The sequence below is a fragment of the Meleagris gallopavo genome, chromosome 11 (genome assembly GCF_905368555.1).
Source record: "Meleagris gallopavo chromosome 11, MGAL_WU_HG_1.1, whole genome shotgun sequence".
In the NCBI taxonomy this organism is placed as follows: Eukaryota; Metazoa; Chordata; class Aves; order Galliformes; family Phasianidae; genus Meleagris; species Meleagris gallopavo.
Window position 1 is genome coordinate 15,460,153 of NC_139414.1, and position 24,638 is coordinate 15,484,790.

Consider the following 24,638-nt stretch of genomic DNA (forward strand, 5'->3'; position numbering starts at 1 on the left):
CAGCTCCCTCTGATAATCCAGGAGGGATTTGCACCTGGTTCGGCTCAAGCCTGAGTTAATTTGCAAGACAGCAAAGTCAGAGTGGTTTTCTTCTGTCACAAGTCAGGGCCACGGACAGACACAGAGTCAAAGCAAAGCTGTGCAACAGATGATGTGTAGTATTGAGAACAGTTTTCCTCTGGGCTCACTCCCTCAACTGGCAGAAAAACACAGCAAAGGCTTCTGCTGGTGTAGCAGTCCCATACAACAGTCTCTTCAAACAGAACTGGCTTCCTTGATCAAAAAACACATCACAGTTTAGAGATCAAGGCAGAAAAACTGAAGTCTCAAGATCTACCACTCCCACTTATCCCTGCTCAGTACAACAATACTGCAAAGTTTAGTGCTGGATTTACAGCCTCCTGCCCCTCTGGAGCAGAACCATGATTTTTTTGTGTTTGTAAGCACCCACCACAAGTGCTATTATTCCCAACCAGTCCCATCAGTGCTGCTGAACGCAAACGAAACCAGGGATGCTTGGAGACAATCAAATAGCAGATGCAGCAGAAACAAATTAATTTATATTTGAATGAAGGCAAAAGCCAATGGGAGGTTAAAGACAACAAGCTAGAAGGGAATTCATTTAAAGACAGAGCTGAAGGGAGAGATGCAGAAATGGTACATTTCATTTCATTTCATATTGTGGAAAAATGACTCAAAGTCATTTGAGATTTAAACAGTTACAGCCAAGGATTTTATCTTAGTATTTGAACCACGACTCTTCAGAGCCAGGTTTACAATTCTCCTCCTTAATACGCACACCATGGAGACTTCTGCAGAGTGGAGGAACACACCATCAATCTGACTGACTGCACATCTTCGAGCTTTTTATTACACAGACAAATGGTGAAACCTCCTTTCTGTGCAAAGGCTGCTTTTTATCTATGGGGGCAGGCTGACCAATGACAGCCAGGTAAGTGTTAGCAGAACAAACTTGGTTACCAATTTCAGCTATTTAAAAAAGGGGACTCTGCAAATGAACTCTGTGGATGAATTTAGCCACCCTAAGAAGTGGCAATTCTGTACTTTTCAGCCACACCAGGGACAACAGAATAATCAAACAGGTTCTAGCTGTTCTCTTTATGGCATTGAGTTGTGTGGGGTTTTTTTGATACATTCAAAGCATTATTGCATTAGAAAACATATCATGCATCTTTTTGTTTCCAGACAAATTCACCTGTATTTGTCATTTCTAGCTACATCTCAAAGGTGCACCAAATCTACAGCTTTATGATTTTAGTTGCATGCTTTGCCTATATGCATGCTGAGATAATAAATATTAAATACAGGAAAGAACAAAAGAGAACCAAACTGACATTAGGAATATTTTACGGCAACTCTGTTATATTCTGCCAGTTACAGAGCTTGTCAGAAAATTGAGGTAACAACAGTGGCCACACCACTCAGCTGAGAATTGCTCAAAATTCACGGGAAGTTTTCAGAAATTCAAGTAAACAAACACCAGCTGCAACTTGTCAGAAATGCCAGAGAAATTAGGTTGGCTGCATTTTATTAGTCTATTAGCTGGCGTTCACACAGCTCCTTGTAAATCCTTTTTCTCACTCGGGGCATATCTTCCTGGGAGAACTGAAAAGGCTGGTCTAAGGCGAGGCACTTGCAGTACTGAAGAAAAGGAAAAGGCTCAATTGAAACAGGACATTTACAACACAGACAATATAAGCCATTGATTGCTTGCAAAAAGCTCTTACCTGGAGCACAAAAACCCCACAGTCACTGTCATTTTTCTGTTGTGGAATGCACTAGAAGGAAAACAAACAAGAGACACATTAGAACTTTACCCATTCTTTCTTTCTGTAAGTCCAGCTTCAAACCTAAAGCAGATTCTGCACAACTATTAGGTATCTTGTTCCCAGAGACAACTGTTCTGCAGCAACAGTAACTGCAGTTGCAATTACGTATGCCCATCCCAACTTTCACAAGGTGACACTCAATACCTAGCTAGAATAGCACCTTACGTTCAGAAAAATATATACTATTGGCCTGAAAACAAATTACAAATCTTTCTTTCGAGTTTATTTTCTTTTAGTGACCTACGCAGTACAGCTCCTCAATTAGTTAAAATAAATGTTTGTGCAGCACTATCAGCTTTACACAGCACCAAACTGTATAAGCAAAGTCACTCAGGTCTAGAGGAAGATTATTCTCAGCACCTATGTGACAAGCAGTGGCTTTTCTCCCCCAGTCACACCACAGATTCTGAAGGAACACGAAAAGTGACAAGTGGTCAGGCAGCAGCACTGACCAAGCATCCTCAAATGGTGACTTTCAACCTTTTTTACTTCTCCATACATGAACTTTGATACACTACGTCAGTTGCACTTGAAGGGGGAAAATTATTATTTCTCATCTCCCAAATCCCCTACCTAACAGAATATACGAAGATGAACTCTGACTGCACAGAGTGTGCATAAGCATGGAAGGGAATCATTCTACCACTGTAGTGTCATCTAAAAATAATCCTGTGCAATGAGGGAGTTGTTGGGAGTGTCTAGAGTGCAATGACCTGGTTTTTGGTTTTGGTTTGTTTTTGTTTTTTTAATCTTTGGAGCCATTTTGGGATGGCTACACAAATCTCCTATTCCTTCATTTACACTACAGACAAGTTATTGCCTTTCATTGCTGCCAGACTTTGTTTACTTGTGATCAAATGTAATGTGCTACAAACAGCCCCGGAGACTCAAGCTGCCTATCCATCCCAAATAGAAAACACAGGCAGCAGCAGCACTCATCTGTTTCCTCATAGCATAGTTTTGGGAGAAGTTAGAAAGCAGAGCCCCCAGCTCACCCTGTCCATGACCTTGTGCCAACCTGGGTATCAGATACAGCTTTTGCTGCTTGGATATTTAATTGACCAGAGACCAGGCTCAGGTCACCAAGTTACATGCAGAATGTATTAAAGACTGGAGGTGGGTGGGTGAATGACAGAGCTTTAATTCCCATGTGTAACCACCTGTAGCTCCTACCACTTTCCTCATAGTCAGCATGAAACAGTTCACTGCTTATAAAAAATATATAGGTTTAGAAGCAATCTCCTAAAATCTGCCAGAAAGTCACCCTGCAGGACGCAGGAGGCTGCCATTTACCTTTGTCACAGCAGTTTGCCAACCCTGAAGGAACTCGGGGCGATTCTTCTCTTTTGCTTCAGTCAGCAAATACTTTCGAATGTTCTTTAAAAGGAAAGATGAGAAAACAACAAAATTATTCACCAGGGAAGGAACAGAAGAGAAACACTGACATCTTCGTTGACATCTTTTTGACAGTGAGGACAAGTTTCAGGTAAGCATTAAGTATTAGAGCTGAGCTCACACCTAGAGGTAGAGACCAACACCTTCCACACCACCCAGGCTCGTTTCAGTCCATCAACGGAGGCTCTAAAGCTCCTCAGCCCCACTGCACACTGCGGCCCTTGTACACAATGTCACAGTGCTCTCAGCCATATGGACACACCCCACAGCTTCAGCACCTGGGCTCTCACTCAGATGACACCGTGGCATTCAGGATGATAGCCTTTTCCTGCCTGAATTCCAATGAAAAACACTGAGTACTGCAGCTAATCAACAAAGCTCAAGGGAGCATTTTAGTGACATACAGGAAAAAATAGTCCAACACAAGAGAAGGAAGCAAGATAAATGAGCCTTTGGTCTTGGGTTAAGTAAATCCTACTTCTCTGTAAACAGGCTGGTGGTTTATAGCACAATTTAAACACACTTCAGCACACTAACATACAACTTACTGGGTAGATCACAGGAGATTTTTGAGTACTGGCCTCCTACCCCAAGAAAGGGCAAAAACAGAAATACCTTACGTTCGTGAGACAATTAAGAGGCATGGGAAGCTGCAGGACAGACTGTGGGGCTGCAGAGGGACCCCTAGTTTATGCAGCAGGTTCAGAAGCCAGAGAGCACGAGGTCTCTTGCTCCCAGAACAAACACTGGCTTCACCTTCAGCAAATGCCAAAAGGAAGCCACTATCTTCATTCAGAAGTGCTGGCCGGGAACCCTCCTGGGTACAGTAATTACTGCTCTGCTGTAAGCCAACAGCTACACACAGTTTAAAGTAGAGGACTGCTACATCAAACAAGCAATTAAGTTGACAAAATTAGCTTTTGTAAGAGGTCACTGCAATTTGCTAGTCCCAGCAAAAACTTCCTGACTGTTCTTCAAAAGAAGGACTGATATTTTCACTCCAGTGTTCAGGTAACAATTTCAGAAGGTAGCTGGTTTACAATTGGAAGTGCTCACTCCATACTTGTGCAGAGGAAAAAGAGGCACAGTAACAAATAAACCCCGCTGGGCAGCACTACAGCACCTTCAGCCCTGTTCTCTCACCTTGGCAACCTCCCCACAAAGTACTGCAATTTGTCAGCTCCTAAAGCCGCATCCTATAGCAAAGACCTGCTCTCACTCTCAGACTATCTTCTTACCTACAGCTATGGCTCTGAGCCCCTGCTCTTTGTGCAAGTGACAAAGCAGAGCAAGAAGAGGTTCGCCGAGGCACACCCAGACTATTTAGGGAACGTGCAATCTGACCTCAGCTTCCTGGCGTGGGTTCACTCTGGGACCCTCCAGGTCAACAGCAGACATGCTGCTTTTTAAAGTTTAAGGATGAACAGGACGAGGGGTTATTTCTTTAAAGAACCAGTTCAAACCTTGCAAAAAAGCTGTCACTCTTACCTCTACACAAAACTTAAAATGAATGCCTTGGGAATCATAAAACGAAATAATTCGGTTGGGGATGTTCACAGTAATGAGGGACCAGTGGACTTCCAGGTGAATAGGGATCAGCAAGAGAGTCTTTCTGAACAAGTCCACCTGGCAAGAACAATAATCATTAGAGGATTAGAGGAACAATATACAGAAAACCATAAGACTAAATCATATCCCAGTGCCCCCTCCAACAACCCCTCACTGAAGCGGTCTTTTCCACCCCCCACTCTTCTAACACATTCCTCACATGCCTCTCACACGCAGCTCACAAGCAGGCACAAAAGTACATCTACAGCACTGACAGCAGCTAAGGAGCATCACACAGCACCGCAGCTAGTCACCACAGCCTTTGTGGCAAAAGCCTGCCCACGCTGTGCTTCAGCACCTGTACCCAAGTGGGTCTTCTTCTGAGTAACGATGGGAATACAGCTGAGACTCAGTGTGAGTTAACTATGACTCTTCAAGAATGCTATTCCTGCAGTATGACCACTGCTAACTTCCACCCTGGCACAGGCAGGTGATGCACGGAGCGGCTGTGTCAAAGCCCCCAGAGCCAGCAGGCAGTGGAGCCCGACTCCCCCTGCTGTAAGATGGGAAGGCAGCCGGGCTGCACGGTGCTCCAGCCAGCAGGGAAGGGGAAATGCAATGCAGATGCACGCTTCCTTCCTTGAGCTTTGTGCTGCAGCAGCTGCACTGTTGGCCACAGGCAGGCAGACGAGGGAGAAAGCCTCCAAGTACAGAAGAAGTCGAGGAGATGCAACAGGCCGGTGCCTGTGTGGCAGATGAGCCTTACGCTTTTGGAAGAGAGCCAAGCCAGGCCTTTCATGATCTTCACTCCTCTCCAAAGGGTTGTCTAATTGCTGGGGTTTTGGTGGTACAGTCCAGAAAATGAGAAGAAATAGAATGCTGAGAAGAAATAGAATGCTGAGAAGAAACAGAATGCTGAGAAGAAACAGAATGCTGAACAAAATGAATTTGTCCTGTGGGAAGATTTCTATACTGCTTTTTTCTTTTAAAAAAAAAAAAAAAAAAAAGCACTGTGCAATTTGAACAGTCCATAATTGCTGCACTGCTGGTACAAGGCAGGTCGTTTGTCGGAAGGAAAAGTGTTTTTTGAATATCAGCAGGAAGCTGAAGGCACAGAAAGGTCTGAGCACTCACAGCAGCTATCAGCCTCGCCTCGCTCACAACACCATTTTGACTGTCACGAGCATCTCCAATCCCTCCTCCCTCCTGCAGAAACCGCTCCCCGAGTGGATTACAGCACACTCGGCACGCAGCGATCCATCATTCTCACTGAGAAGCAAGGAAGTGTCAGCCAGCAGCAAGGCCAGCCCGCAAAGGAGAGCCGGAGTAAGATAAATGAACTGCCCCTCCTGCGATGCACAGCAGCAGAGTCTGGAGGACCCAAGGGCCCTCGTGTGGCCCTCGCTGTGGGATTGCTACAGGTGTGCAGACCTGGAGAAGAAGAGTAGGAAAAGGCAGCCACAAGCTGGAAGAGTCTGTCATTAAGAGCTGATGTACAGCAAGCAAAGACGGTGGGGATCTGGATTCACGGCAGCACGACAGCGCAGAGCCACGGGGCTGACAAGAGCAGGACAGGGCCGAGCAGCACACCCTCTGGGCTTCAGCCACGTGGATTCTGAACAGCACATTCATAACACTGAGCACAATGCTACGGTGTGTTTAAAAAGTAGAAACGAGCTGCCCTTAATTGCCTATTGCAGAATGAAGCGGTCTACATGAATCCTCCAAATGGAAACTCTCTAGCTCCCGTCCTTGCTTTAGAGATTCTTCAGAAATCGAAGTGAAAATCTGTTTCCTCCTCAGCTGCAACATGAACACAGGTTGAACTTTCAGAACCTACTTTCCCTTTCTGAGTTTCTGCAAAACTTGGACTGCCAGAGAAAACTTTTTTAAAGTCCTGTAATATCAAGCACCGATATTCTGGGTCTCTTTAAAGAGATTTTAATAAATTATATGAATAGATTTTATATTCGGATAATGAGCTCATCTCTTGCATTTCACAGATGTGTGCTATTTAAGAGCTCCTGCAGAACGATCATACATCCAAGCGTGGCCCTTGATTAGTCTTGCCTCATCTACCACATTAGAAAGGACAAATGTTCACTGAAAACGGAGCACTGTTCTTTGCACTTGCTATCCCAGGAAATATCACAGCCCACGATGCAACGCGGGTTCTGGAAAGCCAGGTGAATTCTGTCCTTGTCACGAAAACAACAGTGTAGCTTACTGAAGTGCTGGACTCTTAATTTCTGCTCATAGCACTGGCACGTGTTCCTCAGGAGCAGCAGTTTGATTTCATCAAACAATCCCAGTTTGAGATGAAAGGAAGCAGCAGCATTAAGTCTGCTCTCCCATAGATTAGTGTACCTGGCACAGCCATGAGCAGTAAGAGACATTTCTTGCAGCTAAATTAAGAGCTCGCACGAACATACCCAGAGATAACCTACCGCAACTGATGAAGCCACTCAAAGCACAGTTTTGCAACATAAGCGAGGTGACCTGAATAACACCACCCTACTGCTCTTGCTAACCACAGCTCACTTTGTACTGCTCCTTTGCAAACCTGGCCTCTGCAGATAACCTGCAGCACCCAGTTTCAAGTCAGTGACTCAACTCGGCCCCAGAGAACCACAGCATTGACAACACAGATTAAAAAGTACCTTTTTAGTCCACCGCTTTACCCCATTATATCCTTTGGTTACAAGCTGTCTATGAAAAAAGCTGTTAAAGAAATGAACCTAAAAGAGAGAGAGAGAAGTGAGCACAGAAATCCTCATGCACAGTCATTCCTCTGCCTCCAGGATAATTTATACAGAACAACTCATAATGAGGCATTATTTAATGCAGGTTTTTGTAACAGAACCCCAGAAGGGACACAGACTTTGCAAGGCCTAAACTACTGCTGTTCTTTAGCAAACAACAAAAAGCAAGCCCTCTTTCCACATAATACATGATGCAAGTCATTGCTACATTTGTATTTACTTTCTGGTATCTCCAGGCATATCATGTTTAGATTTTTGGAGGGGATGGGTCTGGGAGAAAAACACCAGGATAAGGTTTTTGCTATTCTTTAAAGGGATTAAGGAAGAGATCATTGGATTAGCAAAGCAGGGATGGTGCAAGAGGGAGTAACTTTGGCTTCTGGTTGATGGAAGCTCAGAGACACAAAAAACCAATCAAAATAAATTTCATCAAAACAGTTATAAGATGCAATCCAACCAGAGTCATTTGTATTCAACTACTACGACCAGCTCCGGACTTCAGACAGAAACAATATTCTGTTATTTAAAAGCATTTCTAAGTTATACCACATCTGTTTTCTGAGTAACTGAAAACCTGCATTTATGGGGGAAAAAATGCAGGCTTATGTTAAAAACAATTATTTAGCTCCAGGTTAACACTATTATCCCCTGTGCTTAGCTTCTTGCAATTACAGGAACGGAATAATACCAGTGCAAACCTGCAACATCTGTTTTTAATAATTCTGCTAGTGTAGAGGTGGTAGATGGCTCGAGTTATTACTTAAAGTTAGAAAATTCAGCATCTGAAAACGCAGGCTAACAGCCATTAGCTATGCCAGCAGACTTCAAAACCACATTCTGAGGTACCAGCACAAAATCTCCCATGAGGATTTCAATTATGCACTATGAAGAAAAAGCAGACACAAGCAAACAGATACAATCTCCAACACCACAACCCTAGCACATGCTCAGGAAGTACAGAGAATACTAATGAAGAATCACCACCACCACCAATCAAAGCAACAACGCTCTTTCTTCTGAGCGTGAAGATTTTAAGAGCGAGGTTCTGCAGAGCTCATCTAAAAATGGCTTTGTTTGGTTCTTCCTTTGTGGTCTCACCTGAAATTGTTCAGCTCTACCAGAAAACAGATGGCTTTTTATAATTGCCACTGCTACGAGTTTTGTCATGGCTTGTTTTCTTCATTTTTTTTTAGTTTTATAAGTGCCACGCTGCAATTGGAAAGAGGCAAACACTCTGCTGAGGATGCACAAAGCAGAGTGCTGCAGTCACTGCTGCGTCCATTCCCACTCAGCAGGCACACAGCTGAAGCTCTCTGAGCAGCTGCAGGGTGAATGAGCACAACAGCACGTGAGCATGGTTCAGATGCTGCCATTCATGGTCTGCCATCTCAGCAGGAATCCACCTCCAGTAGAAACTTCAGCTAAGATACCGGACTGGTGAGCAAGGGCATGGATAAAGCATTTAGAAGCAGACAGGATGGGGACAGAAACCTCTGGCAGAGAAGGGATGGGAGAAAATAGGGCAGCCAACTTCCACAGGTAGGTCAGTAAATCAGGCTAGTACGGAAACCACCTGCAGAGCTAATGCATTCTTGAAACAAATAACAGTACTGAGGACTGTATTTTAGTGCAGGAAAGGAGGAAAATTTGAGCAACAGACAGCAATAAATTGTAATCGAACCACGCAGAACATCACTGAGCAAAGCCTTAAAGCTGAATCTGAAATATTCAGTGCTACCCCCTTCTGTCTCAATCCCTCATTACGTACGCTCATATAAAAACAGAGACTCCCACCTTTTCAGGGACTGCATCCATGATGAGTTCACCATACATGTTAATTATCTGTAAGAGTTAGCAAATATTTTAATAAGTACAGAATAATTTTATACCCAAATCCACAAGTTCCCCAAAATCCAAAACCTTTCACACTTACAGCAGCAACAAGGAGGTGAGCAATTACAGAAACATTTTGCTGTAGTCTGAAGGACAAGCTCTCTGGAACTAATAGCAGCCTGCCCTGAGAGAGGCTGTGTAACTGGCTGCTTGAAGCCTGCTCCAATCTGAAATGCAGTTTAATTCAATTTAAGTGTACCAGTGCATGCCCTCGGCTCTGCAGCCTTCCTGGTTTTTGGCTGGAGGCCACAGCCTGCTGCTTCACTCTGCTGCTCTTGTATTCTGCTTTTCTGGCACTGAGCTCGTGAGGAGACACTCAAACATGCATGGGTAGCTGCTCTTTTCTCAAAACAGTAGAACATCACTTCTTCAAAAGGAAGCAGCTCAGCTGGGACTCCTCCTTTTTTCCACTACTATTCCACCTGCCTTTGTAAAAGCCACTCAACTACGTACATCTCAACTACGGGCAGGCTATCTATACTGCAGCAGAAAGTAAGCAGCTGATAGATACCCTGACAAAGAGAGAGCTAAGAATGGGAAAGAACCACACACACACCAAGCATCTCTAACCTGGTCATTCAGCCAGTTCTGGCCTTCCAGTGTAGCTAAATCATCCATATCTAGCATGTGCTTATTATAGAAGACCCGGAAATTGCAAGTGGAGGTTTTTGGATGTTTTTCCCGATACTTCATGATTTCCCTGGTGATAAAAGGTTTTCTAAAACAAGATCGAAGAAGCAGAAAGAAGTCAGTCAATGTCAAGATCACATCGAAAGAAATTCTAATGCTTTAGGTGTTAAGACATGGAGCACACGGTAGCAATGTGAGCAATGTGTCCTTTATAAAGTCCAGAATGTGATACTGCTACACACCTATGGGAGAAATCTTCATTAAAGACTTCTTTTAATCTTCCCATGACATCTTTTTCACAGAGTGGAACTAAACTGCCATATTTCTTCATAACTTCATCTAGGAATCCTTTAAACATACCAGAAAAATGTAAGTGCAAACATGTAAGAAACCCTCCGAGTTCACGAGCCCAACAAAGCAGTCATTTCTTCCAAGCGTGAGCAGCAGTCATTCCGCACCCAACAGACACGCAGCACCACACATGGCATTTATATACTAAAAATCCCTAATCTTGAATTGGCAACATTAAACAAAAGAGGGGGTGAGGGGAGGAGGACAAAAATAAAGAGGCAGAAATCTGATCGTTCAGCTTTACAGGAAAAGATCAGACCCCATTCTCACAACATACATGCATATCTACATCAAACTAATTGTATCAGTACCACGAGGAAAATCCAGCCCACTGTCTGTTTCGATTAGCATCCTAAGTAATTTTACCACAACATGAAAGGTTATCATTTATACGCAACAGTTTTCACTGAAAAGCCAATATCTTCTCCTTATGGTATGCAGAACATGCCCTGATCAGCAGTGTCTGCAGTCTGTTCAGCTCCTGCACTCACCACTGCCATTGGAAAGAATGCCAGTCTCTCAGCAAGGTTAACTCATTTACCCTGTATCTCAGGGATGGCATTTAAGGCCACAGACAGCCATGTCAGCTTGGCCTTGTCTGGGAAAGCACCAGGCAACCACAGCAGTAGAAGCAAAAGATATTAACTGGAAATTAATGGGGGGATGAATAGTGGAGGAATTAAAAAAAAAAAAAAATCAACTAAAAAAAAAATCCCCAAACTAGGAAGTAAATATATTTTTTTCCTCAGACCCCAGACTAGAATAGTGGAGGCACAAATCTCACTCCATAGCACCCAAAACTAATTTGAGAATGAAAGAAAACAGAAAACATAATTTCAACACTTAGCAGGAAAAAAAAGAGATTGCATTCTCCAGCTTTCTGCAGACGAATTTTCAACTGCACTAGAAAACGTGTTCTGTGTACAGAAGGAAAGCTGGATCTGAGCACACAGCCCAGGGCAGCTGCACTGACCCAAACTGCAGTGCTTGTCTCAGGCCTGGGTGCGATGGGAGAGGGCATCACTGCAATAGACGCCCAGTTCTCTGCTTAATGAGGCATCTAACAGCTAACGACATTTTTTGGAACCTTTCAAAGATCAGGATGGGAAAAAGCAAGATGAGAAAAATCCAATGGAATGAAGTGCCCGGAGAAGAGCACTAAGCAAAGCACAAGAAGGAAAGGAGGGAGAACAAGAACAAAACCCAGAGACAAGAGGAGCAGTGAGGATGCAGCAAGAAATACACCTGGCTGCACGACAGAAGGAAGGGAGGCTTCTGGAGGGAGATCCCACAGCAAGGATGCATCGTTCATGAGAGATGTCCTTCCTAGCACTCTGCCACATGCTCACCTACAACTTCTATCCCTTGTATCTTACATCTAAGATTACACAACCATAACAGACAGGAGTTAGAGCCCTGCTCATATCAGAAAGCACTGCATAATGTTGCTCATTAGCATCCACAGCCAGCTGTTACAGAGACATTCAAAACTCAAGAGCATCCTGACACATCTCCTTCATGCATCTATCCTAAAACTCTTGCCAGGTCAGCAGTATCTTTCAAGGGTGCAGGAAATTGTTAACGAAGCTCCTAAGGAGGCAAAAACTCAGTATGAATGTATATGTAAAGCAGACCTGGCATCAGCCCTCAGTCAGGAGCCCCGAGCCACGTGGAAAACACAAAGCAGTCCCACCTACTTTTATTGAGAAGCTAGGCAGGATCTCCCTTAAAATTGTCAAGTGTGAAAAACTTGAGTCCGTTTACTGGCTTTTCTTTTTCTGAAGCTGCTCAGGACAGGAACATGATGGCCTGTCAGACTCCAAAACTTTAACTGTTGCCCCAGTCTTTGCCCTTGGCGGTTAGAGAAGGACTACATCCCTTTTTTTTCTGCTGGACAATCTTTAAAACTCCATTGCAGAAGTGCTCTGCTCACTGTGGTACAGTAGTTTCTCTCAGTTTCAGTGCCTGGTTCCTGCTGGGTTACATCAAACCAGTCATAGAGAAACACATCCCACATTAACTTGCAGATATGAAAAGCTAAGTCATCTTTTGAGGTCCAACTTGTCCTACACATTTTGCTTTAGGGATTCAATTGCAAGTTTCCAGGAGGCAAGAGAGAATCTAGGTGAGACTAAAAAGCAGGACAGAAAAGACAGCACATCAAACTATCCCTCAAACACTACCTGACACCAGCTTCAGCTTTATGGGAATTTATGAGGCCAATTCCTCCAAAGGAAGACTTCAACTACCAGAACTGGGCATTATATTAGTGGCACCAGGTAGCATAACATACTAACTCAGTACTCTTATGGGTGTAGTATGCTGGTATATATAAATAAGACACTGATTGCTATTTTTAGTACGGTCCACATTAGATGCTATCAGATACTGCACGCTCAGCACTGACTAAAAAAAATCCCTAAACCTTTCTGCTAAACCTGCATTCCTGAAAGACTAGTTCTGCCTTTTTAAAAAAACACTGTAGAAGAAGAAGATTGAAGAAGATTCATTAAACTTACTTCACAAATGAGCATGGAGAAAACCTCCATGAGATTAAAACCTGTGATAATGAAATTACGTGATTTAGTTTCAGTACATGACAGAGCAAAAGACGAGTGAATAAGACTGGAAAGAAGTATCAGAATACTGAGTTAGTCCAAGTTAGGAGTAATAATTTACAACCATTAAAAAATTGGAAATTTTAACCTCATACCATGAGGTTAATCATGGTATGAACCACATGATTAAAGACTTAAAATGTCCACCAACATTTTTTCACAAAGATTCCAATCAAATTACATTGCATTCTCTGAAATCAGAGGCACTATTCACCCATCCCTCAAAACAGCCTGCCAGCTAAGTATTAGTTTGGCCTTCATTCACACAGCTCTCCTCTCTAAAGCCTCATTCCATTAAGTGTTACACTTAGCACCTCTTACAACTCAAAATAAGAATCCATTTTAACAAAGGAATTAAAACAACATTAGATTCCATGATACATCCCGCAGTTTTCAGGAACTCTTGGAAGCAAGCCCTAAGATGTGTAAAAGATATACCACAAAGCCACGCTGCCAACTGCTCATCAGCCACCCGGGAAGCTTTCTGACCATTCTTTTTGCCTCCCTTTCGAGTTCCTGATTTCAGTTCTGTGCTTTCTGGTGAAGGCTCCTCAAGAGGACTCTTACAGTAAGGGTGATCGAGTAGCTTTGCACTAAAAATGTCCAGGTTCAAGGAGCCCTCCACCTCCATTTGGTTCGAGCTGTCCTCATTTTGTGCCAGCTCCATGGATAAAGGTCCATTTGCAAAATCATCACTGACATCAGAACCCTGCAAGGAGGATTGTAACAGTATCATTCCATCTACACCCATAACCTCACACGGTTCTGCATCATCTTGACCCGAAACCGCAGCATCTTTTGCTATCACACAGATCAGAACATCAGAGCTGCAATCCTCTGCCGGAGCCTCGCCGATCTCCACCTCGTGCCCGGCCTCTGCCTGCAGAGAAGCTCCAGCTCTCAGTTCTGGTGGGATGGTGCCAGCGCCGCCTTCCTGCCCCCCAGCGCCCGGCTCCTCAGAAAGCAGCTCAGCACGCAGCACCGCATCCTGCACGTGGTCGCTCTCAGATGCGGGCACTTCGTTCTCCTCACCCGAAGATTTGGGTGTGTTATTGTTCATATCTGATAAGCTGTACTGATTCCAAAGACGGTTCCTTTTAGGTTTCCAGCAGGAAAACCAATTACACAATCCACTTTCCAAATCCCGCCGGAGCGTCTCTCGATGGTCCCTCGTCACTTTCTGCACCCACCTTGGCTTGATTTTCCTCAATTTGCAGGTTTTGCCTCTTGCTCGAAGTTCTGGGGATTTTATAATTCTATACCGAAACTTAACCATAGAAAGTTTCTTATGCATCATAAATAAAGATCTCTTTTTTACATTATTATGGCTAAATTTGGACCTCTTTACAGTTGTCAAGGGGCCACAAGTTCCATTCCACTCCTTTTGCAACAGCATTTCCTTTTATAGTTGTTTAAAACTACCAGGACTGTGTTGCCCACACCATTATTGCTCTCCTCCCCACCATATACAAAACCACCTTTCTTTACAGGTAACGCAGCACCGTGCTGTGTACCACATGAGACACAATGAACGTTGCCAGAGATGCTGTTAAGAGGAGCGCCAGTTTCTAATTCTTTGTCCAAGAGATCTTCACTCTGAAAGGATTCATTGTTGAGTTTTCTTACTGCTTCTCCAGATGGGCTTTCAGCTTTGAGACTGGGACAGGAACTTTTTGCCCTCAGTATTTTTGTAAGGAAAGCTCTACGGTTCAACAGTAGGTTTTTGATAAGTTTCTGCATTTAGCTGCACATCAGGAGCCCACCTGCTCTGGAGCTCAAGTGCCCTCCTTCTGCACTGCAGACTTCTGAACAGTTTATTGTGATTTAAGCTCACAATTAGCTGAGCGCTCTGTCTTTTCCTCTTAGCTAGGAAGAATTGCTTTTGGAAGCAGCATTTCCCAAGCTCCCCAAATCCAGCGGTCCATCTTCCAGACAGGGTCAGCAACTGACTTCCTTTCAAAAGCAAATTTCTTCTATGTTTTTTCATATTTCTGCTTCATCATGATCTCGTAAACCAGCTGAAAGAATAAAGGAAATGATTTCAGAGTTATCTGCACTGTGATGTAACAGCAGAACACCCCGGCACACGTTCCCCAGGCAATGTATGTAAAATTCCACCTATCCTCCAAACACAATCCCACGTTCCCCAGGACGTGCTCTCAAACACCAAACGAAAAAAAAAAAGGTGGGGGGGAGGGGGGACAGGAAACCAATGGTTGCGATGGCTTGGTGTGTAAACAGGCTCATCTCATTTACCTCCCCCTGAGGCACGGCCACAAACAGGCAATCCCCATGCAGCCCACGCTCCCTATATGTAACTTCTGACTCTCTGGCCTTAGGTTAAATCTTGTTCAATACCCATGCTGCAGAGCAAGCATGGTTAACTAAGCTGCTTCTAAAGGCTTCTTCATGACAGGACTCTGAAGCCCAGGTTAGCCAACAAGTGAGTGTACATACCTGATTCCATCATGGCTGTACAAAGAGAACACTTATTCCTGGGCAATAAATGTTAGCAGCACTCTGAAGGCGCTTCACACGCTCACACAAATCTTTCCCTTAAGGGACCAGCAATGTACTGCCACAGAAGAATTTCTGATGTTCTGACTCTATAAAGCATACACAGCTTACTTACTCTGTGAAGTGGTTGCTCTGTATTTACATTAACAGCTCACTCCACGAAGTGAAGCCATCAGCTGCTATAATAGTGTTTATCTTTGCATTAACAAAGCAAAGACAAAGCAGAACGCCAGTTAATCACCTTAAACTACCTTTCCCCTCTAAAACCTGCACCTCAAAGTGAGCACTAAGGATATAACTCAGACTACACAAGAGTGTAAAGCCTGCATGGCAATATCCATCCATCCTCGTGGCACAGCTCACAGTTATTGACTCATCAGCTCACAGGCAGAGGTACCCAGAGCACAAGGGGAAGGCATCAGCCAGGCACAACATGGGATGGTTCGTGCAAATTATTCCAGCCTAACCAAGCACACACTGTATTTCTGAATGCTTTGTATTTATCTCAAGTTCAGAATGGACTCTGTCCCCCTCTCTCCTAACCAGCTGATTCTGACTTACAGACTAACATCACATGTTTTTTCACGGCCACATCCAACTCAAGAACAAGCGAGCATCGTCTAGCTGAAAAAGCATTATCAGCTGGACTTTAAAGCAAACAAAAATGCTAGGTACCTACAGAACCAGGTATTTAAAGTCAAACTTGAGAAGCTCTTCTATATTTTTGACTCTGCTAATCTCATGTGCAAACAAGAGGAGGCAATTTTTTACTTGTCTTTTGGAGGTGACAGGGAACAGAAATGCTGAGAGAGATGCATAAAGAACATCACTGAGCACTTGGGTAAGGTATTCCACCACACAAAACCAGCCAACACAGAATGGAACTGGGCTACTTCCACCAACAGAGATGCACAAAACATACAGTTTTACAGTGTAAATGCTGAGTGGGGCCTGGATCTTTTGTAACCCTCTGCTGATCTCCGCACAACTTAGTTATCATAAGAAATGTGGTCGCAGCATCTCTTCAAGCCAATTTGCTCATACTTGCTCCTCTAACATTTACCTATTACATAGCATTATCTCCAGCTTATGCTTGCTCTTACACTGCAGACTCTACTTGTCTGTCTGCTGATGCATGCTACCTCCAAAACATTCCTCGAGCGGCCCCAGTGAGCAGCAGCCAAACCACACTGCTGCTAGGACAGCGTCTTCCAGCCACACTTCCATCCAGCAAAACAAACAATCCAGCAAACTGCTGTGTTCTCAGCAGAGCCACGTGCACACGGGGCTTCTGCTGGGCTGCTGGTCTCCAGCACTGCAGGAAGAGCACAGCACATCAAGTGTCAGTGTCACCACTTCTCAGTAACACACTATTCACCCAGTAACAGGGTCACATACCCACATGCCCCGACCAGCTCGGAGTCCTCGTTTCTATCCTCTCTCATAGCAGAGCACAATATGATGCACCCCCTGCACAGGCGCTGCCTTAGACATGGAGCAGCAGCAGCTGCCACAGCCATACCCACGTCATGGTCACGGTGGGAAAAATACCGAGCTAGATGCTAGCAAAGGTAAGTCCTGGCAACAAAAAGAACCCGAGGCAAACTGGAATTGAGAGGCAAGAGAGGAGCCACAGTTTCAGTGCGATCGATTGCAAAAGCAATCGACAGAGCTCATTTGTACACAAGTGTGACAAAATCCAGCTGCCTAAGCTGCAGCAAGGAGAGACATTAGTAAAGCTGCTCTGCCCACTCGTTCTTCTGCTTTAGATTACAAATTAGATCATTAAGACATTACCACTTGGATGACTAAAAATACTTCACGTTTGTCCGTGGCACATACACCAATTTTTCCACACTGAAAGTTTTTCTGTGTGAAAAAGTTTCTGCTTAAAAAGAAGAAAAAAGGTCTCACAAAGCCATTTAACCCAAGAAACCTTTCCTGCCCTCCCTTCTCCCTTTCCAAGCACAATCAGTTTTAAGTCTGGATCCCTTTCGAGCAAAGGCCTCCAAGAAAGCAGCTAATCCCAGGCCTAGGAGCTGAAACAGTTCCCTTTTCTAATAGCTGCATTACTTAACGTGACAAAAGATAATCCATATGCAAATATTTCATTAGAAGATGCTGCTTGAAGAATTTACTTTCCCTCAGTGCTACTGGAGTATTACTGGTTTTACCTGGCAATATAAATCAGCAAGGCAAAAGTGTAGCTCAAGCATGTGCTGCTAGGAAAGGAACTGAAATGAACAACGCAGAAACAAAGCAAGCCAAAGTTTAAGAACCTGAAGAAAAACTCACTTCTCAGCCTAATACATCAGCACAGATGGAAAACTGTGGAAGTCAGTCACTGTCACCACTAGGAATCACTGGGCTTATACAAGCCATACACTTCTACACATGAATGCTGCCAGGAGTCATGCCAGCAAGATCTTAGGAAAAGCCCCAGTGAATACCTTCCACAGATCACACATGACAGAAATTTACCATCATTAGTCCTCACCATTCCAGCTGTGTTTGACATGCCACCTGCCAGCGATCCAATATTAAAAGGCACAATCTCCTTTGCACTGGACAAAGATGGCCACAAATTTCAGCTTTGTACCAATAGTGGACTCTGGTTACCAATTTGCTTTGGACTAAAGTATTTTCTGAGAGCTGCTCACCACTTCCATTTCCAAAACAGAGAATTATCCCAAGAGCTCTTGTAACTCACCAACGTGTCAACATGACATAAAACCAGCCTAAAACTGAGCACCTGCACAGATCGGAATGGAAGGCCCCTGACCCTGCAGTCAGTAGTGAACACCGTGCAGGTACACGTTGCATTTTCATAAGAGCAATTGACAGCACTCTCTGCTTGCAATTCCTGTAGTTGCAGCTTACCTGAAAGCTTACATGGTTGCAGCTTCAAATGAAATTGTATATTGGAAAAGATATAATGTATTCACTTCTTTCACCAGTTTTAAACCTGCTATGGTTCTACTCCTACTTCACCTTTGTGGTCCCACATATTTTTGGCAGCTTTAGAGATCTAAAACACACAAACAGGAAAGGCAATGCTGCTGACAATGCACTGCCAAAGGCTTCTGATACCCAAAGCACCTGAGCACAGGCACCTTCTATCCCACTCTCTGAGCACACCCAGTGCAGCCAGGACCCCGCAGCAGCACGGCTACCTCCCACCCCACCACCGCTGTGCTGGGCCCAGCTGGGCAGTCGGCACCTCCAGACAGACACAGTTATAGCTGCTTGCTAATTCCTAGCGTTGTTCCCAGACTGCACAAGTTTTGGTGTTGCTATTCAAAATGTAGATGACACTTGTATCGGTAAGGTAACCAATGCAAACAGCCTTGGGTGTGTTGCTTTCCATGGACACCAGCAATACACACATCACCTACTCCCGTGGGAGGCAGCAGCTCTTGCACACAGGCAACGAGTCCAGCCGCGTCAGGCCTCAGCCAGCAGGCAGGGCACAGGGCTGGGACGGGCCCTGCACACTGACACCACAGTCCAAAATCAGAAAGGGAAAGAGGAAGCCGGGCTGGTGTCTGTCTTGAAACCACGGCACAGCCATAACTAACCTGATAAGGTCAGGAGGCCTGAAACAACCCAGCTGCCATACGCAGAAGTAACGCAGAAGGCCCAAGCACTGCGAACTGCCTCCTCTCTCTTTTCTGACCCACTCAGCACATTTCTGGGAGCCGTTCACCGAACAAACGCTCAGCTCTGTCCCGGAGGCGAAACAAACTGCAGGGAAAGACATTCTGACAACACATTAACACCGGGCCGTGCAGAAATTGCCAAAGTCCACGCTGACACGGGTTATCACAGCACACACCAGGAACTTCAGGCTCTCGGCTGGGCCTCTTCCCTGCTCCACGGCTGTCAGGAACCAGCCCGGATCTCAGCCAGCAGGCTGCACGTTTGTTCAATTCATCGCTGGCACTTTTTTAATGACTTGCCTATGGCAACATCCTCCTTTAGGCAAAACTAGATCAGCGCATCAGATTAAACGGCATGGATGAGAAATGCCACCAAAAGTCAGAGTGATGGAAGCGATGAAAAAACCGAGATTAAAAAGCTCGAGCTGCTTTAATACGGTGGGCACGCGGACATAAGCGCCCTTCAGCTTCCAGTCCTCAGACTGACTTTACGAAGCTGCCCTTACGCTGCGCCGGCCTCCAAACACCCTGCAAGCAGAAGCGGCTCGAGGCCCGCCGGTCAGGGCGCAAACGCAGCTCTCCCCGCAAGGCAGCACAGGCAGGGAGAGCCGGCCGGGACGGGGCCGAGCGGAGATCGCAGCCCCGGGGGCGGCAGGAGGGCCGAGAGCCGCGGGGCGGAACAAACAAACGCGCGGCGATCGAGAAACCCCGCCGCCCCGCCGCCCCCAGCCCGCAGCGGGCGGAACGCGAAGGGCAGCGCCCGGACGGCCGACCTCCGCCTCACCTCGGCCGCTCCCGGCCTCCTCCGCCGCCGCTGCCGCCACACGCTGGGCCCCGGCGCGCTGCGCCGGCGCTGCCGCGTCAGAACTGCGACGGGGCGGGGGGCGCGAGCGGAACCGACAGCGCGCGTGCGCCGGGCCGAGCGGGGCGCCACGGGCTCCGACTGCGTGCCGCCGGCCGGCCTGCCGCCACGTCCTGCGCGCCCTCTGCTGAGGGACCGGACGGGCCGGGCTGTGCCTGCGGCCGAGCCCTTGGGAGCGGGGGAGGGGTTGGGGGATCGCGCTTCCCTTCGTTGCGGGGAATTCCTCCAAATAAAAAAAAAAGGGCGGCGAAGCAGAAAGGTTGGGAAACGGCCGCGATGCGTCGGTTTTGCTCTAGCTTGGCACGAGGGGAAGTGCTCGCTGATCGCACCGCGCCCGTTGTGAAATGCCGTGACGAAGAAGTAACAAAAGGCGTTTAGAAGGCAGTGCAGTAAGGCAGAGCTGTCAGTGCCAGACAGAGCTGTTGGCTTTTATTTGTTTGTTTGAGAAACGTCCACGCCGGAGCTCTCATTAAACACGTGCTTTCCTAAGCAGCCATATGTTCTTCCTGCACGCTGAATCCGATCGAGAGGGGCCGAGCGCTCCAGGGCAGCAGGACGAGTCCTGCACGCAGTAAATGGGGCGCACGGTAATGGAAGGAGGGTTCCTCCCTGTTCTGTTGCAGCGCTCTCTGCTCTTAGCACAGCCTGGCCCAGGCGGTCATCGCTGCTGTCTGATCCAGGCACTTGGGACGCATAAATGGGAGCCCGAGTTCATGAGATCCTCTTAAAAAATGACGATTTGACTTTTGAAATGTGGGTTTTTATGAGCCTTCTGGCTTTGCCTGTGAGGATCAGCCTTACTGCACGTTTATGCTTCCTCTGTCCTGAGGGCTCGTAGCAGGGCCTTAACAACTGCAAGCTGAAGTCTGCGGGTGAATAAGATGCCTGTAAATACAGAGGCTTTATGGAATGCACGAAAGACATGAGACGTGTAAAATTTAATAAATAAGTAAAAGCCAGACTTGGCAATGCGGGCAGAAAGGACTGAATACCAACTGCATGGCTGTAACATTTTTGTGGCCAAACTTGCAGCCTCAGTGTTTTAATGATGGGAGACTTTACTGCATTTAACGGAAGCCTGGATTTGATTCTTGCAGAATAAAAGGGCTTTTGAACACTCTGTAAATGCAGCTTCCTGACTTCATTGATCATCGACACAAACACCAGAACTAAATCACCTCTGTGAGCTGAAGCAACAGCCCTGCTAGTTCGGGCAGCAGTGAGCTCGATGGGAAGCAGTTGCTGGAAGAGGATATGCAGCTTGAGCTGAACCAGTTGGCTGCTCCATGTCTCATGCAGCCACGCACCAGTACAGCCAAGGTAAATCTTCGTGTGACTATGTTTTATTTGGAGGCTGCTCACAGTCGGTCTGAATTCACCAAAGAATGCAAACAGCCACATCAGGAAACTCAGCAAAAGATTATTAAACTTGTGGGGCTTAAGAAGGAATTTTTTTTTTTTCTTTGTTGACACTGCCTACTTTTCTGTGTCTGAATAGGAATAAAATTAAGGACTACTCCAAAGCACATTCCATAGCTTCGAGTTGTGATGGAAAGCCTGCACTGGCAGAAACATCCGTACATCTCAGCACATACTTGCCACTAAAGACATTGGAAGGATTGTTTTAAATTGCAATGAACAAAAAAGCTTTTAAAAAGATACAAGTGAAGATGCCCCCGAGGGCTCTGTGAGGAAGCATTCTCCCAGCACAACCCAGTCGCTGTGCCTCCAGCCCTGCCCAGCTGAGGCAGAGAACCTGGAGTGGTCGGAGCAGTTCTGCCCTGTGCTGCCCTGCTCAGCTGCCCTCTGTACCAAGGATGAGTGCACAGCAGCTCTAGATAAAAAAAGATCACTCCAGCATATCTCAGAGGTGAATCTCCTAAAATTTAAGCACCGACTTGTATCTTCAGTTAACAAAAGCAGTGTTTACACTTTCAATTCAACAGACTTGATACAGATTAAGCCTTATATCACTACAGTCATGTACTGCACTGGCTTACTGTATTACACAGCAGTTCTGAAATAGCAAGAGGGCTTCAGCTGTGATCCTATGTTGCTGTTCAATAGCTGCAAAACTCACTGAAGAGGTGGTGAAATTTCCAGCTGCTCATCTCACTGCATCCTGGTTAGCTCAAGGGCTGGCTGTGTAACAAACACATGCAGCAAACTGTGCTTTGGATCTCCAGTGACCTGGTTTAAAAACAAACAGTGAAAACAAAACAAACACTTTTCAGAGCAGGCTCGTCGTGGCTGGCATAGATCTCAGAGTGTGCTCTGGGTCCTGCACAATTCATTCTAGGGAACTTCAGGCAGAGGTGTAGGTCTGGATGGGGATCTCTATTTCCATCACTGCAGAGTGAGTTTTCCAGCTCCTTCTCTATGATTGTAACCCAATTATACAAATATGGTCAACTTTTAATGTACAAAACCATTCCTACTTGCACATTTACTCTATTAAATTGTAAATATCCATACTTTCATAGTTATAACACTGACAAGGATTTCACCAACTGTCCTTCCCTCCAAATCCTTTTCCAAATTGCAGAGCAGAAAAGATTTCTGTTCCCAGTCGACTTGGCATGCAAGTCAGAATAGCCTGGGCCTCTTCTGCCAGTGGCTGAAGTGAAGGTGCTCACATTGTGCTGAGGGATGTCAAGCCACAGCCTGGGAGCTCAGCTGTGCCACTGATGGCTGCCCTCAAACAGGTGGGAGCAGCCGAGATCCAAACATTTCTTGCTGCTCATAGAGGGAATGAGTTCCCACACCTGGTGCTTCTCAGATCTCGCTCTGCAGGACACAGACAGGGCTGCTTCCGTGCCTTGCAGGTATGTTTTGAAAGCAAGCAGATTGAAGCCAACAGGCCCCATACCGAACTATAAAAGGGACTGCAGTGAAAGGAAGGTGCCCTTAACAGTGTTTAGCTTTGGATGTGAATACTTCTGTAATTGTATCTTGCTGTATGTCTGCACTGCACAGACCAGAGCTCACTGTGTCCGTGTACAAACTATATTTAAACTTGGTATTCCAGGTACCAAGGGCAGTGTTGTCATGGACCAGGCAAAGCCCACTTGTTAAACAGAAAAGCAGGTGTCTGCACTGCTCTGCAGCTCACCAGGGCTGCTGCTCAGCCAGCTAATTAAAAGCTGGTTCCATGTACACTTCCACATGTTTAGTTAGGCAAGAGAACCAGCTGGAGAAGTTTCTTGCCTCCAGTCACTCTTTTTCACTCCTGTTTCTCTGCTCTCTTCTGCCTTCCCTCAGGGTATGCCAATACTACTGACTGTGAAGCTCACTAGCAAATGAATGCTTGATCTACATGGAAAGAAAAAAAAATAGAAAAAAAGAAAGAAAAAAGGGGGAAAAGAGCAGCAATACTCAAAAGTTTTCCTCTGGAGCTGCACAGGGGCCACCGGGGCAGGAGGGAGGTAGAAATGGTCAAGGCTGGAGGGGCAAGGCAGGAATCCAACCACCCTTTAAAATGCAGAAATTATGTCAGTGCAAATTGTTTTACAGAAAGAATAAATGTGGTCTCTTCCAGCCAACTGTCAATATTCTTCACTGAAACATGTTGGTTGTGTTCTCTCTAACAGTGACACACGGAGGGCAGGATCTGGAAGCAGTGCTGATGCACAGCATCCTACTAGTACATTCTGTCTTTTGCTTGGCAGCCAAACGTGGGACTTCCTTTTGACGCCGTGTTGCCTTTCACTTACATCGGATTGTGAGGGCTTGTCTCACCGGGAACAAAAGAGTGAAATGGAATAAGGAATAAACAAGAAGCAACACAAAGCTGTCACCGCATTTGTTAAGAGCTGAAAGAAAAAGAGGCAAAAACCTCCTGCAGCAGAGACTTGATAATCACCTTCCTAAATGATACTGTTATTGTAATTGCCAAACTCTTTGTATAGCAGCATATAGCTACAGTCATTGCAGCGCTGGAATTGTCCATGAAGAACATGTAGTGTAGAAAAGAAATAAGGATCTTTCCGTCAGTGAAAATCTTCATTATCGGGAGAGGCTGGAGAAACTGAGATCATCTTCAAAGAGAGAGGAAAATGCTGTAGGGGCATTTCTACATATTTTCAGGTCAGCGGAAGGGAATTGTGTTTATACATTTTTCTTAGCCTGAAAGAATTTTAAACAACTAGGAGAGAATAAGATGAAATGGGGAATTCAAATGGAAATCTGCAAGGATATCAGTCTTTCCCAGAGTACCAGCAAGGCATTGACGCAATGTCATCTGGAGCCAGTCTGTTACAACTGAGGCTTTTGAAACATAATGAACTTTGCCATTTCAAATTAGTACTGACAAACAAAATAGCTGACTTATCTCTACTCAGAAATTACTCCAAGGAAAGAAAATGCAGGCAATTTAGTAGGAGACTAGAAAGAAAGTATTTGAGATGACAAATTTGTTATTGGGACATTCTGTTTTCTGAGTTGGAGTCACAAGCGAAAGAGGAAATACTTCAGCCCAAAGTAGGGGCCACTCCAGTTTGGGAACCTTCGTGTCACAGAGACAGGCATGGTTTGATCTGGGAATTTCAAGAGAT

General features: G+C 45.4%; 1 protein-coding gene across 4 annotated transcripts; it reads right to left on the reverse strand.

The window, feature by feature from the left end:
• Nucleotides 1-538: 538 nt before the first annotated feature.
• On the reverse strand, nt 539-20,225 carry SENP5 (SUMO specific peptidase 5). 4 transcript variants are annotated; one of them, XM_085232438.1, is made up of 10 exons: nt 20,008-20,220; nt 13,486-15,065; nt 10,321-10,426; nt 10,019-10,166; nt 9,350-9,397; nt 7,454-7,531; nt 4,734-4,871; nt 3,144-3,227; nt 1,749-1,799; nt 539-1,662 (listed from the first exon to the last, which is right to left on the reverse strand). In XM_085232438.1, the coding sequence occupies exons 2-10, from the start codon at nt 14,441-14,443 to the stop codon at nt 1,552-1,554; spliced, it is 1,722 nt and encodes a 573-aa protein (XP_085088564.1). In that variant the 5' UTR covers nt 14,444-15,065; nt 20,008-20,220; the 3' UTR covers nt 539-1,551. The 4 variants fall into 4 exon arrangements, 3 of the variants coding, with proteins under 3 accessions (XP_085088564.1, XP_019474652.2, XP_085088565.1); XM_019619107.3 differs by lacking the exon at nt 20,008-20,220 and adding an exon at nt 19,143-19,917; XM_085232439.1 differs by lacking the exon at nt 7,454-7,531 and having other exon boundaries at nt 20,008-20,223.
• Between the last annotated feature and the right edge of the window lie 4,413 nt (nt 20,226-24,638).

Bases quoted from the DNA above. Each gene is read 5' to 3' on its own strand.
- SENP5 (XM_085232438.1), bottom strand. From the start codon at position 14,443: ATGCTGTTGCAAAAGGAGTGGAATGGAACTTGTGGCCCCTTGACAACT. The intron at 10,167-10,320 runs GTGTGTAGCAGT...ATCTTGTTTTAG, and splicing joins AATGAAGATTTCTCCCATAG to AAAACCTTTTATCACCAGGG. The intron at 1,663-1,748 runs GTAAGAGCTTTT...CCTTTTCTTCAG, and splicing joins GTGGGGTTTTTGTGCTCCAG to TACTGCAAGTGCCTCGCCTT.